This window comes from Oncorhynchus gorbuscha, linkage group LG07 (assembly GCF_021184085.1).
Source record: "Oncorhynchus gorbuscha isolate QuinsamMale2020 ecotype Even-year linkage group LG07, OgorEven_v1.0, whole genome shotgun sequence".
NCBI classification, from domain to species: domain Eukaryota; kingdom Metazoa; phylum Chordata; class Actinopteri; order Salmoniformes; family Salmonidae; genus Oncorhynchus; species Oncorhynchus gorbuscha.
This window is the reverse complement of record NC_060179.1, coordinates 32,977,627-32,997,230: the sequence shown is the minus strand read 5'-3', so window position 1 is coordinate 32,997,230 and position 19,604 is coordinate 32,977,627. Positions and strand designations below refer to the sequence as shown.

General features: G+C 41.1%; 1 protein-coding gene across 3 annotated transcripts in view; it reads right to left on the bottom strand.

Moving 5' to 3' along the window:
• The window catches only part of LOC124039816 (RNA-binding protein 33-like), a 52,910-nt gene that overhangs the window by 25,402 nt on the left and 7,904 nt on the right, over positions 1–19,604 (bottom strand). For all 3 annotated transcript variants that reach the window (XM_046356229.1, XM_046356232.1, XM_046356231.1), the window contains exons 6-8: positions 19,174–19,281; positions 9,744–9,924; positions 9,313–9,521 (exon numbers count right to left, since the gene is read on the bottom strand). In XM_046356229.1, coding sequence (XP_046212185.1) covers positions 9,313–9,521; positions 9,744–9,924; positions 19,174–19,281 — 498 coding nt within the window. The remainder of the gene's footprint in view (positions 1–9,312; positions 9,522–9,743; positions 9,925–19,173; positions 19,282–19,604) is intronic.

The following is a 19,604-nucleotide window of genomic DNA, read 5'->3' as shown; positions in this document are numbered from 1 at the left end:
TGGTGCTTGCCTACGGAGCTGTGAGGGGAACGGCACCTCAGTACCTCCAGGCTCTGATCAGGCCCTACACCCAAATAAGGGCACTGCGTTCATCCACCTCTGGCCTGCTCGCCTCCCTACCACTGAGGAAGTACAGTTCCCGCTCAGTCCAGTCAAAACTGTTCGCTGCTCTGGCTCCCCAATGGTGGAACAAACTCCCTCACGACGCCAGGACAGCGGAGTCAATCACCACCTTCCGGAGACACCTGAAACCCCACCTCTTTATCCTATCCTAGGTATTCCTTAAAGTAATCCTTCTCACCCCCCCTTCCCCCCTTAAAATATTTAGATGCACTATTGTAAAGTGGCTGTTCCACTGGATGTCATAAGGTGAATGCACCAATTTGTAAGTCGCGCTGGATAAGAGTGTCTGCTAAATGACTTAAATGTAAATGTACATATCCTTGCCACATGGGGCTATACATTATCAAACAAACATGAGGTGATGGCGTTGGATGAATGGCACGATAATGGGCGTCAGGATCTCATCACGGTATCTTTGCATTCAAATTGTCATTGATAAAATACAAATGGGTTTGTTTTCCGTAGCTTATGCCTGCCCATACCATTGCCCCATGGTGGCGGTGAGGTTCTGTTCACAACATTGACATCAGCAAACCTCTCACCCACACAACGCCATACTGATGTTTACAGTTGAAACCGGGATTCATCAGCGGCCATCGAAGGTGAGCATTTGCCCACTGAAGTCCGTTACAACGCCGAACTGCTGTCAGGTCAAGACCCCCTGGTATGGTTTGTGAAAGTTTGTGCAGAAATTATTTGGTTGTGCAAACCCACAGTTTCATCAGCTGTCCGGGTGGCTGGTCTCAGACGATCCCGCAAGTGAAGAAGCCAGATGTGGAAGTCCTGGGATGGTGTGGTTAAAAGTGGTCTGCGGTTATGAGGCTGGTTGGACTTACTGCCAAATTCTCTAAAAACGCAGTTGAAGGGGGTTTATAGTAGAGAAATTAACATAAAATTATCTGGAAACAGGTGTGGTGGACAATCCTGTAGTCAGCATGCCAATTGCAAGCTCCCTCAAAGGCTTGAGACATCTGTGGCATTGTGTTGTGACAAAACTATACATTTTAGAATAGTCTTTTATTGTCCCCAACACATGGTGCACCTGTGTAATGATAATGCTGTTTAATTAGCTTTTTGATATGCCACACTTGTCAAGTGGATTATCTTGGCAAAGGAGAAATGCTCACCAACAGGGATGTAAACAAATTTCTGCACAAAATTTGAGACAAATAAGCTTGTTGTGAGTGTATGGAACATTTATTTTATTTAATCTCATGAAACCAACACATTACATGTGGCATTTATACTTTTTTTCAGGAAAGCTTTGTGTAAAACAATTTGTAAAAATAGAGAAAATTAACAGCTAAAGGGAAGTGCCCAGAGGGACAACGCACTGTACATATCTGATATTAGAGAAGCTTCCATTGAAGAACAAAATCCAGGTTCTATTGGATAAATAACTCTCCAACCATGTGATGGCAGGCAATGTATAGCCATAGCAAGTGAGTTTAGTTGTCACTAACAATTTATGATCAATAACATCAAAGGCTGCACTGAAATCTAACAATACAGCTCCAACTATCATGTTATTATCTATTTATTTTAACCAAATCAGTCATCTGAATCAGTGCAGTACTGTTGAGTGCCCTATATGCATGCTGAAAGTCAGTAGTTAACTTATTTGGGCAAACACAATTCTCTCCATCAATTTACTAAGAACAGATAGCAAACTAATTGTGCAGCTGTTAGAACCAGCAATGGATGCTTTACTATTTTTAGGTAGTGGAATTATTTTAGCTTCATTCCACACCTGTGGACACACACTCCTTTAGGCTTTGGTTAAATATATACAGTGGCCTGCGAAAGTATTCACCCTCCTTGGCATTTTTCTTATTTTGTTGCCTTACAACCTAGAATTAAAATAGATTTTTTTGGGGGGGATTGTATCATTTGATTTCCACAACATGCCTACCACTTTGAAGATGCTAAATATTTTTGTGTGAAAAACAAGAAATAAGACAAAAGAACAGAAAACTTGAACATGCATAACTATTCACCAGCCCCAAAGTCAATACTATGTAGAGCCACCTATTGCAGCACTTACAGCTGCAGGTCTCTTGGGGTACGTCTCTATAAGCTTGGCTTATAAATTCTTCAAGGCAAAACTGGTGTACAGCAATCTTTAAATCATACCACAGATTCTCAATTGGATTGAGTTCTGGGCTTTGAGTAGGCCATTCCAAGACATTTAAATGTTAATCCATAAACCAGGGTTGGGCCCTTTCAGAACAGGTGTATATACAGTGCCATGCGAAAGTATTCGGCCCCCTTGAACTTTGCGACCTTTTGCCACATTTCAGGCTTCAAACATAAAGATATAAAACTGTATTCTTTTGTGAAGAATCAACAACAAGTGGGACACAATCATGAAGTGGAACGACATTTATTGGATATTTCAAACTTTTTTAACAAATCGAAAACTGAAAAATTGGGCGTGCAAAATTATTCAGCCCCCTTAAGTTAATACTTTGTAGGGCCACCTTTTGCTGCGATTACAGCTGTAAGTCGCTTGGGGTATGTCTCTATCAGTTTTGCACATCGAGAGACTGAATTTTTTCCCATTCCTCCTTGCAAAACAGCTCGAGCTCAGTGAGGTTGGATGGAGAGCATTTGTGAACAGCAGTTTTCAGTTCTTTCCACAGATTCTCGATTGGATTCAGGTCTGGACTTTGACTTGGCCATTCTAACACCTGGATATGTTTATTTTTGAACCATTCCATTGTAGATTTTGCTTTATGTTTTGGATCGTTGTCTTGTTGGAAGACAAATCTCCGTCCCAGTCTCAGGTCTTTTGCAGACTCCATCAGGTTTTCTTCCAGAATGGTCCTGTATTTGGCTCCATCCATCTTCCCATCAATTTTAACCATCTTCCCTGTCCCTGCTGAAGAAAAGCAGGCCCAAACCATGATGCTGCCACCACCATGTTTGACAGTGGGGATGATGGGTTCAGGGTGATGAGCTGTGTTGCTTTTACGCCAAACATAACGTTTTGCATTGTTGCCAAAAAGTTCAATTTTGGTTTCATCTGACCAGAGCACCTTCTTCCACATGTTTGGTGTGTCTCCCAGGTGGCTTGTGGCAAACTTTAAACAACACGTTTTATGGATATCTTTAAGAAATGGCTTTCTTCTTGCCACTCTTCCATAAAGGCCAGATTTGTGCAATATACGACTGATTGTTGTCCTATGGACAGAGTCTCCCACCTCAGCTGTAGATCTCTGCAGTTCATCCAGAGTGATCATGGGCCTCTTGGCTGCATCTCTGATCAGTCTTCTCCTTGTATGAGCTGAAAGTTTAGAGGGACGGCCAGGTCTTGGTAGATTTGCAGTGGTCTGATACTCCTTCCATTTCAATATTATCGCTTGCACAGTGCTCCTTGGGATGTTTAAAGCTTGGGAAATCTTTTTGTATCCAAATCCGGCTTTAAACTTCTTCACAACAGTATCTCGGACCTGCCTGGTGTGTTCCTTGTTCTTCATGATGCTCTCTGCGCTTTTAACGGACCTCTGGGACTATCACAGTGCAGGTGCATTTATACGGAGACTTGATTACACACAGGTGGATTGTATTTATCATCATTAGTCATTTAGGTCAACATTGGATCATTTAGAGATCCTCACTGAACTTCTGGAGAGAGTTTGCTGCACTGAAAGTAAAGGGGCTGAATAATTTTGCACACCCAATTTTTCAGTTTTTGATTTGTTAAAAAAGTTATATCCAATAAATGTCCACTTCATGATTGTGTCCCACTTGTTGTTGATTCTTCACAAAAAAATAGTTTTATACCTTTATGTTTGAAGCCTGAAATGTGGCAAAAGGTCGCAAAGTTCAAGGGGGCCGAATACTTTCGCAAGGCACTGTATACACTGAGATCATGTGACACTTAGATTGCACACAGGTGGACTTAATTTAACTAATTATGTGACTTCTGAAGGTAAGTTGTTGCCCATATCTTATTTAGGGGCTTTATAGCAAAGGGGGTGAATACATATGCACATACCACATTTCTGGTTTTGAAACCATTTTTTAAATTTCACTTCACCAAATTGGACTATTTTGTGTATGTCCTTTACATGACATCCAAATAAAAATAAATGTATATTACAGGTTGTAATGCAACAAAATAGGACAAACGCCAAAGGGGATGAATAGTTTTGCAAGGCAAAAGTAAATAGGGGTGGGAATAAAGTCAGCTATCATTCTCAATAGTTTCCCATTAAGGTTTTCTATACCTGGTGGCTTATCATTATTTATGGATAATAGTTTTTCCACCGCTCCCACACTAAACTTGACCAAATTCAAAACAGCAATTTTAGTCTTTCATTACTACATATTAGAGGTCGACCGATTAATCGGAATGGCCGATTAATTAGGGCCAATTTCAAGTTTTCATAACAAATCGGTAATCTGCATTTTTGGACATCGATTATGGCCGATTACTTTGCACTCCACGAGGAGACTGTGTGGCAGGCTTACCTGTTACGTGAGTGCAGCAAGGAGTCACGGTAAGGTGCTAGCTAGCATTAAACTTATCTTATAAAAAACGATCTGAACATAATCAATAGTTAACTACACATGGTTGATGATATTACTAGTTTATCTAGCTTGTCCTGCGTTGCATATAATCGATGCGGTGCCTGTTAATTTATCATTGAATTACAGCCTACTTCGCCAAACGGTTGATGTTTTAACAAGCACATTCGCGAAAAAAAGCACCTGGCTTAAATGGTGCCTCTAGAGACAAAACCTCTTATCGTCACTCAATGGCTAGGCTTACCTCCACTGTACTCACATCCTACCATACCCTTGTCTGTACATTATGCCTTGAATCTATTCTTCCACGCCCAGAAACTTGCCACTGTTACTCCCTGTTCCGAGCGCACTAGACGACCAGTTCTTTTAGCCTTTAGCTGTACTCTTATCCTACTCCTCCTTTGTTCCTCTGGTGATATAGAGGTTAACCCAAGTCCTGCAGCCCCCAGCATCACTCCCATTCCCCAGGCGCTCTCATTTGTTGACTTCTGTAACCGTAAAAGCATTGGTTTCATGCATGTTAACATTAGAAGCCTCCTCCCCAAGTTTGTTTTATTCACTGCTTTAGCACACTCCACCAACCCAGATGTCCTAGCCGTGTCTGAATCCTGGCTTAGGAAGGCCACCAAAATTCCTGAAATTTCCATCCCTAACTATAACATTTCGCAACATAGAATTTCCAAAGGGGACAGAGTTGCAATCTACTGCAGAGTTCCGTCATACTATCCAGGTCTGTGCCCAAACAATTCGAGCTTCTACTGTTAAAAATACACCTTTCCTGAAACAAGTCCCACACCTTTACCGCTTGTTATAGACCCCCCTCGACAAACTGATATTCTGCAGGGATTGAACTGCTGAGGACTGGGGTAAAGTAATTTTCTCTGATGAATTCCCTTTCCGATTCTTTGGGGCATCCGGAAAAAAGCTTGTCCGGAGAAGACAAGGTGAGCAGTATTGTGCAGCAGTCTTCATCGACCTGGCCAAGGCTTTCGACTGTCAATTGCCACATTCTTTTCAGCAGACTCAATAGCCTTGGCTTCTAAAATGACTGCCTCCCTTGGTTCACCAACTACATCTCAGACAGAGTTCTGTGTGCCAGACCTCTGGCAGTGCCACGGGGATCAATTCTCGGGCCGACTCTTTTCTCTGTATATATCAATGATGTCACTCTTGTTGCTGATGATTCTCCAAGCAACCTCTACACAGACGACACCATTCTGTATACATCTGGCCCTTCTTTGACACTGTACTAACAAAGCTACAAACGAGTGTCAACGCCACACAACTCTCCTTCCATGGCCTCCAACCGCTTTTACATGCTAGTAAAACTAAGTGCATGCTCTTCAACCGATTGCTGCCCGCACACTCCCGCCCGACTAGCATCACTACTCTGGACGGTTCTGACCTAGAATATGTGGACAACAAATACCTAGGTGTCTGGTTAGACTGTAAACTCTCCATCCAGACTCACATTAAGCAGGCACTTCAAAAGGTACATTGCACTGGTTATCCCCAAAGCCAACACTTATTTTGGCTGTCTTTCCTTCCAGTTCTCTGCTGCCAATGACTGGAACAAATTGCAAAAATCTCTGAAGCTGGAGTCTCATCTCCCTCACTAACTTTAAGTATCAGCTGTCTGAGCAGCTTACCGATCACTGTACCTGTACACAGCCAATCTGTAAATAGCACACCCGACAATGTCATCCCCATATTATTACTTACCCTTTTGCACCCCAGTATCTCTACTTGCACATCATCATCAGCACATCTATCACTCAGTATTAATGCTAAATTGTAATTATTTTCACCTCTAGGGCCTATTTCTTGCCTACCTCTCTACATTTGCACACACTCTACATAGATTTTTCTATGTTTCTTTTCTGTATGTTTGTGTAACTTGTTGTTTTGTTGCACTGCTTTGCTTTATCTTGGCCAGGTCACAGTTGTAAATGAGAACTTGGCCTACCTGGTTGAATAAAAAGGTGAATTTCTTATATAAAAAATAAAAAAGGAATTAAATGCCTCTGTTCCCTCATCCTGTTTCAAAACCATGGAGGAAAGTTGTATGATCGATTCTCAATCCCTAGGCTTGCAGGCCCCTGGCCGAGAAAGCATCTCTTTATTCATGCTTTGTCCTGTTCTGTAATCTTAGGATCTATATGTTTAGAATAATGCCTTGTAATGCTTAATACCTTGTTTATAAATCCATTCATTGTACAATGTTAATTAAATATCTGCCTTTGACAGACCATTTTCATACCAATTCTTGCTAATCAACGTCAACTCATTGCCTAATGCTAGCTTGTATATTTTATTGCATCTTGTAGATCTTTATTGAGTCAGATAATGTTAGGCTAATTCCATAGTTTAATTACGAGTTGCATGTGATGTATATATAATATACTGTATAAAAACATGTCAAATATTGATGCCCACTATAGCAGTCCCAGCCACAAGGAATAACTACATCACGGGCTGTGTTCAAGCTGTAAAATAAACCTTGCTAGCTAAGTTAACAGCTAGGCTAGCTACTACGCCAAGCAGCTCTTCATTCTAACTTTTGGTAGGCAGGATCCCTGGACAGATATAGTGGTCACAGCAACTGAGGCTAACTGAGTTGCAGGATCCCCCCCAAAAAAGGGAACAAGTAACCAAACTTTTTCATTCGAATAATTTTCAAAACATAACGTTCAAAACATCAAACCGAGCTATCCCTCCTTCCACGTTCAACAAGTGACCTTCAACCTTCCAAGGCGTTGCATACAGTTGAAGTCGGAAGTTACATACACCATAGCAAAATACATTTAAACTCAGTTTTTCACAATTCCTGACATTTAATCCTAGTAAAAATGCAATTTTAGGCCAGTTAGGATCACCACTTCAAGAATGTGAAATGTCAGAATAATATTAGAGATAATGATTTATTTCAGCTTTTATTTATTTCATTACATTCCCAATGGGTCACACGTTTACACACACTCAATTAGTATTTGGTAGCATTGCCTTTAAATTGCTTAACTTGGGTCAACGGTTTTGGGTAGCCTTCCACAAAAAGTTGGGTGAATTTTGGCCAATTCCTCCTGACAGAGCTGGTGTAACAGAGTTAGGTTAGCAGGCTTCCTTGCTTGCACACGCTTTTTCAGTTCTGCCGACAAATTTTCTACAAGATTGAGGTTAGGGCTTTGTGATGGCCACTCCAATACCTTGATTTTGTTGTCCTTAAGCTATTTTGCCACAACTTTGGAAGTATGCTTGGGGTCATTGTCCTTTTGTGAGACCAAGCTTTAACTTCCCGACTGATGTCTTGAGATGATGCATCAATATATCCACATAATTGTCCTTCCTCCATGATGCCATCTATTTTGTGAAGTGTACCAGTCCATCCTGCAGCAAAGCCCCCCCACAACATGATGCTGCCACCCCGTGCTTCACGGTTGCGACAGTGTTCTTCTGCTTGCAAGCATCCCCCTTTTTCCTCCACACATAATTTTGGTCATTATGGCCAAACAGTTCTATTTTTGTTTCATCAGACCAGAGGACATTTCTCCAAAAAGTACAATCTTTGTCCCCATGTGCAGTTGCAAACCGTAGTCTGGCTTTTTTTATGGCGGTTTTGGAGCACTGGCTTCTTCCTTGCTGAGCTGCCTTTCAGCTTATGTCGACATAGGACTCGTTTTTACTGTGGATATAGATACTTTTGAACCGGTTTCCTCCAGCATCTTCACAAGGTCCTTTGCTGTTGTTCTGGGACTGATTTGCACTGTTCGCACCAAGGTACGTTCATCTCTAGGTGGCAGAACGAGTCTCCTTCCTGAGCGGTATGACGGCTGCGTGGTCCCATGGTGTTTATACTTGCGTACTATTGTTTGTACAGATCAACGTTGTACCTTCAGGTGTTTGTAAATTGCTCCCAAGGATGAACCAGACTTGTGGAGGTCTACAATTGTTTTTCTTCGCTGATTTCTTTTGATTTTCCCATGATGTTAAGCAAAGAGGCACTGAGTTTGAAGGTAGGCCTTGAAATACATCCACAGGTATACTTCCTAAAGCCATGACAACATTTTCTGGAATTTTCCAAGAAGTTTAAAGGCACAGTCAACTTAGTATATGTGAACTTCTAACCAACTGGAATTGTGATACAGTGAATTATAGGTGAAATAATCTATCTATAAACATTGTTGGAAAAATGACTTGTGTCATGCACAAAGTAGATGTCCTAACAGACTTGCCAAAGCTATAGTTTGTTAACAAGAAATGTGTGGAGTGGTTGAAACACGAGTTTTAATGACTCCCTTTAATGACAACCTAAGTGAAAGTAAACTTACGACTTCAACTGTATATGGAGGAACATCTTAAATGGACGGATTATATGCTTCAAGAGATGTCTAATAATAAAAAGGCCGTGAGAAACTAAATCCAATATGCCATCACAATGGCATGTGAGAACAAGAAAACAATTGTCTACATAGCTGTGCCTTATTAGTTTTGCAAGTAAACATTGCGACAATGTTAAGTAAGCATAGCTTTAAATCGTCTTGCACACATACACTCAAGTAAGCTAATCGTAAACAATTCTATAATTTAAAATAACATTACAGAATATCAAGAGATCGATAATCCTTTTATATTGTGTCAGATTATTTTAATAAGATTTACCTGCATGCCCATATGTAGAGGCACCATTGGGAGCCTCAGGTCATTCATTCGTCCTCTTCCTCCACCAAAGTCTCCCATACCAAATCCGGGGAACCTCCCTCTTAATCCTCGACCTCTGAATCCTCCTCGGCCTCCAAAGCGGCCCTGCTTCCTCTGGCGCTCCTTCTCCTCAAACTCCATCAGGCCTGCTTTGGCCTCTTCAGACAGCTCTGGAGGGCAAAACAAATCCCCACAAGGTTAACATTAGAACATTCAAATACAAGCCATTCAGTAAGACTTGCTCTAGCTGCACTTGAGCATTTTCTTTTGATCCAAACAGTTTAGGTACAGGAGTTCAACTTGAAATGCCCTTCAACCAAACAACATAACCAAACAAAGCACAAAAATATATTACAGTTTATATTACAGTTGAAGGTTGTACATAAATGTACCTAATGTTTCAGGAATGTTCCGTCTTTTGGTTCCCGCATCCGCCAGCCGCACAACACCAGACGTGACATCTTTACGCTCCGTTTTGAAACGCAACCGGCCAGACTCTCCATCGTCGTCTTCCTCTTCATCCTCATCTTCCTCCTCCTTCACTTCTTCCTTTGGCTCTGCTTCATTCTCAGCCTTTAGAAATATAGGGATCATCTTAGCCATCAGATACAGGTAGCTGCCAAAATAATGGAACACAATTTTTTTTTATAATATTAAATAAATAAAAGCGATAATGTTATATTGAAAGCAGGTGCTTCCACACAGGTGTAGTTCCTGAGTTAATTAAACAATTAAACATCCCATCATGCTTAGGCTTATGTACACAAATGCTGGGCAGGTCATTATTTTGGACCCACCCATATCCCCCCCAAAAGGAGGACGATGTCCCTATCCACAAGACAGGAGTGGTTACTGAATGGGTTGATGAGCATGAAAACACTGTAAACCATATGCCATGGCCGTCTCAGCGTTCTCCACCACCATCAACAGAACATCAAATGCTGGAATTTCTCGTGGAAGAATGGTGTTGCATCTAGTGTTGTCACGATACAATACCAGGCCAAGTATCACGATACAGAGTAGTATCACAGTACCATGTGGCCTAGCATCCTGCTCGCCCCATCATATACATGTGCTACACAAAATCCTGTCACTGAAATTCACTCTTCTACTCAATACAACACATTGAATTGAACTTGTTCAGTGGATAATAGAATACTGCAGAGAGCTGATAGCTCATATTTGCAAAGGTGTACCTAGGATTTGGCTGGAGGAAGGAACATAATATACAGTGGGGCAAAAAAGTATTTAGTCAGCCACCAATTGTCAAAGCTTTCCCACTTAAAAATATGAGAGAGGCCTGTAATTTTCATCATAGGTACACTTCAACTATGACAGACAAAAATCCAGAAAATCACATTGTAGGATTTGGAATTAATTTATTTGCAAATTATGATGGAAAATAAGTAAGTATTTGGTCAATAACAAAAGTTTCTCAATACTTTGTTATATACCCTTTGTTGGTAATGACAGAGGTCAAACGTTTTCTGTAAGTCTTCACAAGGTTTTCACACACTGTTCCTGATATTTTGGTCCATTCCTCCATGCAGATCTCCTCTAGAGCAGTGATGTTTTGGGGCTGTTGCTGGGCAACATGGACTTTCAACTCCCTCCAAAGATTTTCTATGGGGTTGAGATCTGGAGACTGGCTAGGCCACTCCAGGACCTTGCAATGCTTCTTACGAAGCCACTCCTTCGTTGCCCGGGCGGTGTGTTTGGGATCATTGTCAGGCTGAAAGACCCAGCCCTGTTTCATCTTCAATGCTCTTGCTGATGGAAGGTTTTCACTCAAAATCTCACGATACATGGCCCCAATCATTCTTTCCTTTACACGGATCAGTCGTCCTGGTCCCTTTGCAGAAAAACAGCCCCAAAGCATGATGTTTCCACCCCCATGCTTCACAGTAGGTATGGTGTTCTTTGGACGCAACTCAGCATTCTTTGTCCTCCAAACACATCGAGTTGAGTTTTTACCAAAAAGTTACATTTTGGTTTAATCTGACCATATGACATTCTCCCTATCTTCTTCTGGATCATCCAAATGCTCTCTAGCAAACTTCAGACGGGCCTGGACATGTACTGGCTTAAGCAGGGGGACAGGTCTGGCACTGCAGTATTTGAGTTCCTGGTGGCGTAGTGTGTTACTGGTGGTAGGCTTTGTTACTTTGGTCCCAGCTCTCTGCAGGTCATTCACTAGGTCTCCCCGTGTGGTTCTGAGATTTTTGCTCACCGTTCTTGTGATCATTTTGACCCCACGGGGTGAGATCATGCGTGGAGGCCCAGATCGAGGGAGATTATCAGTGGTCTTGTATGTCTTCCATTTCCTAATAATTGCTCCCACAGTTGATTTCTTTAAACCAAGCTACTTACCTATTGCAGATTTTAGTCTTCTCAGCCTGGTGCAGGTCTACCATTTTGTTTCTGGTGTCCTTTGACAGCTCTTTGGTCTTGGCCATAGTGGAGTTTGGAGTGTGACTGTTTGAGGTTGTGGACAGGTGTCTTTTATACTGATAACAAGTTCAAACAGGTGCCATTAATACAGGTAACGAGTGGAGGACAGAGCATCCTCTTAAAGAAGAAGTTACAGGTCTGTGAGAGACAGAAATCTTGCTTGTTTGTAGGTGACAAAATGCTTATTTTCCAACATAATTTGCAAATACATTTATTTAAAAATCCTACAATGTGATTTTCTGGATTTTTTTTCTCATTTTGTCTGTCATAGTTGAAGTGTACCTATGATGAAAATTACAGGCCTCTCATCTTTTTAAGTGGGAGAACTTGCACAATTGGTGGCTGACTAAATACTTTTTTGCCCGACTGTACATGCATGTCATTGTGGCAGTAAGGGTGAAACTTGCCTAGTTAAATAAAGGTTCAAAACTAAAAACGGCATGAAACCTTTACTCAAGTTGACACACCCTCCCTCCCCCACACACACACACAGTCTCCTCATGCTCTCAAACTCACACCACTCTCTCGCTCTCCCACAAACACTGCTCCCAACTTTTAAAAGGTTAGGCACCGAACAAAATTTAAGGAGCACCAGAAATAAACAGATTATTGATATAGTTTAGGCTTACATTAGGCCAATATGAATCCTACCTTTGAAGCGCATCTTCCTGTGCCAATGAAATTTGCCCAAACCTACTGTCAAGTTACCAGGTTGTTAGCTAGCTAGGTAACATGATAGAAAAACGTCATTTGTTATCAAACCAATAATCAGCGACCGGGGATTAGTTCAAAAAACGGGACACAACATGGTTTGTGAAATGATTTTAAATGATTTTATCCCGATAAAAAAAGGCATCTCTAGTAATATGGGTCATACTGTTTATACTAGTTTTCTTTGCTGTTAATCTGCAAGCATGGCTGTCCATTTTTCCCTCTGGCACTCAGAGGCCGCATGAAGGTGATCTTGCAAAGTCTACTCAGACTGACCTTTGCTCTTGCTTATAACAGGTGATGAAATGATACAATGCATCAACATCGCTGGCTGTGTGCTCAGCTCCAATGTAACAAATGTACAAATCTAACAACCGTAGACTCATCTGGGTCTGCATCCCGCTCACCATCAAGGTTAAATTACACTGAACAAAAATATAAAAAAGGTGTCAGTTCCATGTTTCATGAGCTAAAATAAAAGATCCCAGAAAGATTTCATAAGCACACAAAGCATCCCTCTCAAATTTTGTGCATAAAGATAATCCATCCACCTGACAGATGTGGCATATCAAGAAGCTGATTAAACGTCATGATCATTACACAGGTGTACTTTATGCTGGGGACAATAAAAAGCTCTCTAAAAACATGCAGTTTTGTCACAACAATGCCACAGATGTCTCAAGTTGAGGGAGCGTGCAATTGGCATGCTGACTGCAGGAATGTCCACCATAGCTGTGCCAGAGAATTTAATGTTAATTTCTCTACCATAAACTGCCACCACAATCTTTTTAGAGAATTTGGCAGTACATCCAACAACAGACCACAAGTAACCACGCCATCCCAGGACCTCCACATCCAGCTTCTTCACCTGCGGGATCATCTGAGACTAGCCACCCGAACAGCTGATGAAACTGTGGGTCTTCAAACAATGAATTTATGCAAACGGTCAGAAACGGTCTCAGGGAAGCTCAACTGTGTGCTCGACGACTGCAGTTTGGGGTCATAAAAGTACTTCATTGGGCAAACACTCAACTTCAATGGCCATTGGAGAAGTGTGCTCTTCAAGGATGTTGTGAACAGAGTTCCTATGGTGGTGATGGAGTTATGGTATGGGCAGGCATAAGCTATGGACAACGAACACAATTGCATTTTATCGATGGCAATTTGAATGCACAGAAATACCGTGATGAGGAGATCCTGAGGACCATTGTGCCATTCATCTGCCGCCATCACCTCTCAGCATGATAATGCACGGCCCTATGTCACAAGGATCTGTACACAATTCCTGGAAGCAGAAAATGTCACAGTTCTTCGACGGCCTGCATACTTACCCAATGAGCATGACTAGGATGCTCTGGATCGACGTAATAATAATAATAATATGCCATTTAGCAGGCGCTTTTATCCAAAGCGACTTACAGTCATGTGTGCATACATTCTACGTATGGGTGGTCCCGGGGATCGAACCCACTACCCTGGCGTTACAAGCGCCATGCTCTACCAACTGAGCTACAGAAGGACAACACGTATACGACAGTGTTCCACTTCTGCCAATATCCAGCAACTTCGCACAGCCATTGAAGAGGAGTGGGACAACATTTCACAGGCCAATCAAAACAGCCTGATCAACTCTACGTGAAGGAGACATTGCATTGCAAGATGCAAATGGTGGTCACACCAGATACTGACTGGTTCTGATCCACGCCCCTACCTTATTATTAAAAGGTATCTATGACCAGATGCATATCTGTATTCCCAGTCATGTGAAATCCATAAATTAGGGACTAATCCACTGATTTCCTTATATGAACTGGGTCTCAGTCAAATCTGCGTTTATATTTTTGTTCAGTGTATATTTTTAAAAGCTGATGGAGGAATAGATGCGCATGAAGAGCAGACAGAGAGAAGCAGGTGAGTGAGGAATGATTACAGGACTGATAACAGCTGCCACATGTGATATACACATGAGTGAAGTGGATATTAATGGCCCTGCGCATACAAGAGACTAGTGGCTATTGCTTGAATTCAACTCAATTTATAAACATGCACCAGCAGGATCTTTAGATCAGTAGGGATGGAAAAATATGGCAGTATCATATGAAACGGTACTACAGTATAAAACAATATATTGGTGTCAAAAGTATCATGACCTTTTGGTACCGTGAAACCGGGGCAGTAAGTAGCCTAGTGGTTAGAGAGTTGGACTAGTAACCGACAGGTTGCAAGATCGAATCCCCGAGCTGACAAGGTAAAAATGTTGTTCTGCCTCTGAACAAGGCAGTTAACCCACTGTTCCTAGGCCATCATTGGAAATAAGAATGTGTTCTTAACTGATTGTGCATAAAAGGAAAAATGTATTTTTTATTTTTATTTTTTTAAATACACCATGCAACACTAATCGTATCCCTCCAATAGAATTCCAGACAATCTATGCCAAGGTGCACTGAAGTGGTTCTGGCCCAACGCGCAGTTAAGACACTATGTTGGTGGTCCCTTATTTTTTGGCAGTTACCTGTACAGCATACGGATAGTGTTCTTGCAGGCCTACAAACTGCAACCATGTCTTACTTGAACATCTGGCGCATTATCAGATTTCACAGTGCTTCACAAAAAGTCTAAAGTATAGAATAAGCTACAAACAACATTTGCATAAATTATACATTGTCCATAGCAGAATTGCAGCCTTCGACTCAATGCAAGGCACCAAAGAGGCATCGGAGAGAGAGGGGCTTTGACTTATTGGTCAGTGTCTGTGACCCAAATGGCACCCTATTCCCTATATAGTGCACTACTTTTGACCAGAGTCTCTTAGTTGTGCACTATATAACAGGGATCAACATTAACGCTTGTCCTCTTGTCCAGGTACAAGTTTAAATAAATAGTCGGACAAGAATATAGATTTTATATATATATATATATATATATATATAGATTTAATATATATTTAAAAAATCTTTAAAAACATAACAATCTAACAATTATTAGATCAGAGAAGCCAATAATTGGATCAGAGATGCAAACATTGAAATAATATTCAAATCTTTTTTCCCATGTACATAAATAATCATGTTTAACAAATATAATGAAGGATAATTAACATCTAAATGGTCACAAGACCAGAGAGTGAAGGACAGTGCCTGTTGCGGACCACACATCACCCACCTTGAATCTGAGCGGAGGCGGTCCGCATTTAGAAAATGATTCAACAATAAACTTCATTGTTTTAAAACTGGACAGTTTATGAAGCACGTCTTTCTTCAGAAAGTATTCACACCCCTCGACTTTTTCCACATTTAGTTGTGTTACAGCCTGAATATAAAATGTTTTTGTCACTTGCCGACACACATTAACCCAAAGTGGATTTTTTAATATATTTTTTTTTTAAACATTATTACAAATAAAAAGCTGAAATGTCTTGAGTCAATAAGTATTCAACCCGTTTGTTATGGCAAGACGTAATAATTTCAGGAGTAACACTTTGCTGAACAACTTACATAATACATTGCATGGACTCACTGTGTGCAAGAATAGCTGAGATAGGGCCTGAATTTCCACCTGATTGACGTTCCCAAAGTAAACTACCTGTTACTCAGGCCCAGAAGCCAGGATATGCTTATAATTGGTAGCATTGGATAGAAAACACTTTGAAGTTTCTAAAACTGTTAAAATAATGTCTGAGACTGATATGGCAGGTCGAAAATCCGAAGAAAATCCAAGCAGATAGGCGTCCCGCTTCCCTAATGAACATTACCCAGTCACTACAAAAGATACTGGGGTCCTTCCGAAGATAACCACTGAACGATTTCATCACGAGACCAATGGTGACTTTAAAACAGTTTAATGCCTGTGATAGGAGAAAACTGAGGGTGGATCAACATTGTAGTTACTCCACAACACTAAGCTAGAGCGTGAAAATTAGGAAGCCTATACATAATATAATTTTTCCAAAATACGCATCCTCTTTGAAACAAGGTACTAAAGTAATACTGCTAAAAATGTGGCAAAGCAATTCACTTTTTGTCTTGAATACAAAGTGTTATGCGTGTTGTTGGATCTGCCCCAAACGTAACGGAGTACCACGCCATATTTTCAAGCATAGTGGTGGCTGCATCATGATATGGGTATGCTTGTAATTGTTATGGACTTGGGAATTTCAGGATAACAAAAGAAATGTAATAGAGCTAAGCACAGGCGAAACAAATTGGTTCAGTCTGCTTTCCACCAGACACTGGAACAATAACTAAAACACAAGACCAAATCTACACTTACAGAAGACAGTGAATATGGTCGATTATCAGTTTGACTTAAATCTACATGAAAATCTATGGCAAGGATTGAAAATGGTTGTCTAATAACGAACAAACAATTTGACAGATATTGAAGAATTTTAAAAATAATAAATGGGCAAATATTAGACAATCCAGGTGTGCAAAGCTCTTAAAGACGTGTGAATACTTATGTAAATTATACAAAAATGTTAGTGTCATTATGGGGTAGTGTGTGTAGATGGATGTTTTATTTATTTTTTAATCCAAGCTGTAACAACAAAATGTGGGATAAGTCAAGGGGAATGAATACTTTCTGGAAGGCACTGTACATTGTTTCAAAGTAGCCTAGCCAAAATATGACCATAGAAATTGAGGGAATTATTTTATAAAACACTTAATATGCCATTGAAACTAGCATTTTTCCCATGCCATATTAGTTTTCAAATCAACATTTTATTGTCCAGCAGCCAAAGGCATAATCCTTGTCATATCAGTAAACAACACTAATTGATGCATCTGTAGGTCTCTCCTCTTAATTTCTAACAGATATTTTCATCTCTGTCACATGAAACCACTCATGCGTGCGGAGCACTTTTGATAAGTGCGTTTCCGCTAATTGCATGTTGGAACGTTCGCCAAGCTTACAGCCATATGTGTATTGTTGAGCTTATAATATGAATAAATTAAACTTTAGCAACATTTGAAGCTCAATGGTCTGATCTGTTGCATCAGCATCATTGATATTTTTTCACATAAACTCAGCAGAAAAAAGAAACAGCCCTTTTTCAAGACCCTGTCTTTCAAAGAATTTGTAAAAATCCAAATAACTTCATAGATCTTCATTGTAAAGGGTTTAAAAACCATTTCCCATGCTTGTTCAATGAACCATAAACAATTACTGAACATGCACCTGTGGAACTGTAGTTAAGACACTAACAGCTTACAGACGGTAGGCAATTAAGGTCACAGTTATGAAAATTTAGGACACTAAAGAAGCCTTTCTACTACCTCTGAAAAACACCAAAAGAAAGATGCCCAGGGTCCCTGCGTGAACGTGCCTTAGGCATGCTGCAAGTGTGGCCAGGGCAATGAATTGCAATGCCTGTACTGTGAGGTCCTCACCAGACATCGCCGGCAACAACGTCGCCTATGGGCACAAACCAGGCAGGACTGGCAAAAAGTGCTCTTCACAGACGAGTCGCGGTTGTGTCTCACCAGGGGTGATGGTCAGATTCGCATTTATCGTCAAAGCAATGAGCGTTACACCGAGGCCTGTACTCTGGAGCGGAATCGTTTGAGGTGGAGGGTCCGTCATGGTCTGGGGCGGTGTGTCACAGCATCATCGGACTGAGCTTGTTGTCATTGCAGGCAAACTCAACTCTGTGCATTTCAGGGAAGACTTCCTCCTCCCTCATGTCGTACCCTACCCGCAGGGTCATCATGACATGACCCTCCAGCATGAGCAGTATGGCATTGTCGTTCTGTGAGTGATTTCCTGCAAGACAGGAATGTCAGTGGTCTGCCATGGCCATCGAAGAGCCCGGATCTCAATCCCATTGAGCATATCTGGGACCTGTTGGATCAGAGGGTGAGGGCTAGGGCCATTCCCCCCCCAGAAATGTCCGGGAACTTGCAGGTGCCTTGGTGGAAGAGTGGGGTAACATCTCACAGCAAGAACTGGCAAATCTGGTGCAGTCCATGAGGAGGAGATGCACTGCAGTACTTAAAGCAGCTGGTGGCCACATCAGATACTGACAGTTACTTTTGATTTTGACTCCCCCTTTGTCCAGGGACACATTATTCCATTTCTGTTAGTCACATGTCTGTGGAACTTGTTCAGTTTTGGTCTTAGTTGTTGAATTTGGTTATGTTCATACAAATACTTACACATGTTAAGTTTGCTTAAAATAAAACGCAGTTGACAGTGAGAGGATGTTTCTTTATTTGCTGAGTTTATGTGCAGTGATTGTATGAATTTCAGATCTGTCGTCCCAGAGTCCGTTTTGAACCGTAGACATATTTTTGGGGGTCCCATCCAGGAAAGCCTTAAAAGGGCAGTGTTTTATTTTGAGACGAGTTTGAATATAAGAATCAAATAGTGTAACCTACATTTTTCTGTTTCTCTATGGTAAAAAAGATAGTAACGCATTTTATTCTGTAAAGTAGTTTCTTGCATCATACAATGATGTAAAAATGGTGTTACAGACCACAAATTATTTTGGGGGACAAGCGACTTCAGCTTTTGGACAAGTTAGAAATAAAAATATTATAAAGTCCTACTTGTCCAAAGGACAACTGGCTAAAATGTAAAGTCCTGTATAGGGAATATAGAGGGAAGAGGGTGCCATTTAGGACGCAGCCAGTGAGTGAAGGAGACCCGTTCTGTTCCTACCTCTGTGTCTGCGAGCTGAGAGACCTCCTCCTCCTCTGGGGCTTCCTGTTGCGCTGCCTGCTCCTCCTGCTTTTCTCCACCTCCATAGCTTGGTGAGTAATCATCCGCCTACAACAACAAGTAGAGATCCAGAGTCAATATTCAAAATAGGCTAAGTGTCATAGATGTATTGTACATTCTACCATCCTATTATGGCTCATATTTACTATCAATGCTAGCAGGATATTAACACTGGCCTGAGATTACAGCCTGTGTGGGTTTAGCCTAACTTTATCCCCATGGAAATGTGAAAGGAATAACGCTTGAACCAAAAATACTGCCGCGTTTCCTTTTAATGAAAATATTAACAGCGAGCATAAAAGGAGAAAACATTGAACTGTTATGGGGGGTTAAAAAGGGGGAGCCTCTTGAATTAACATAACAGTGGGAGA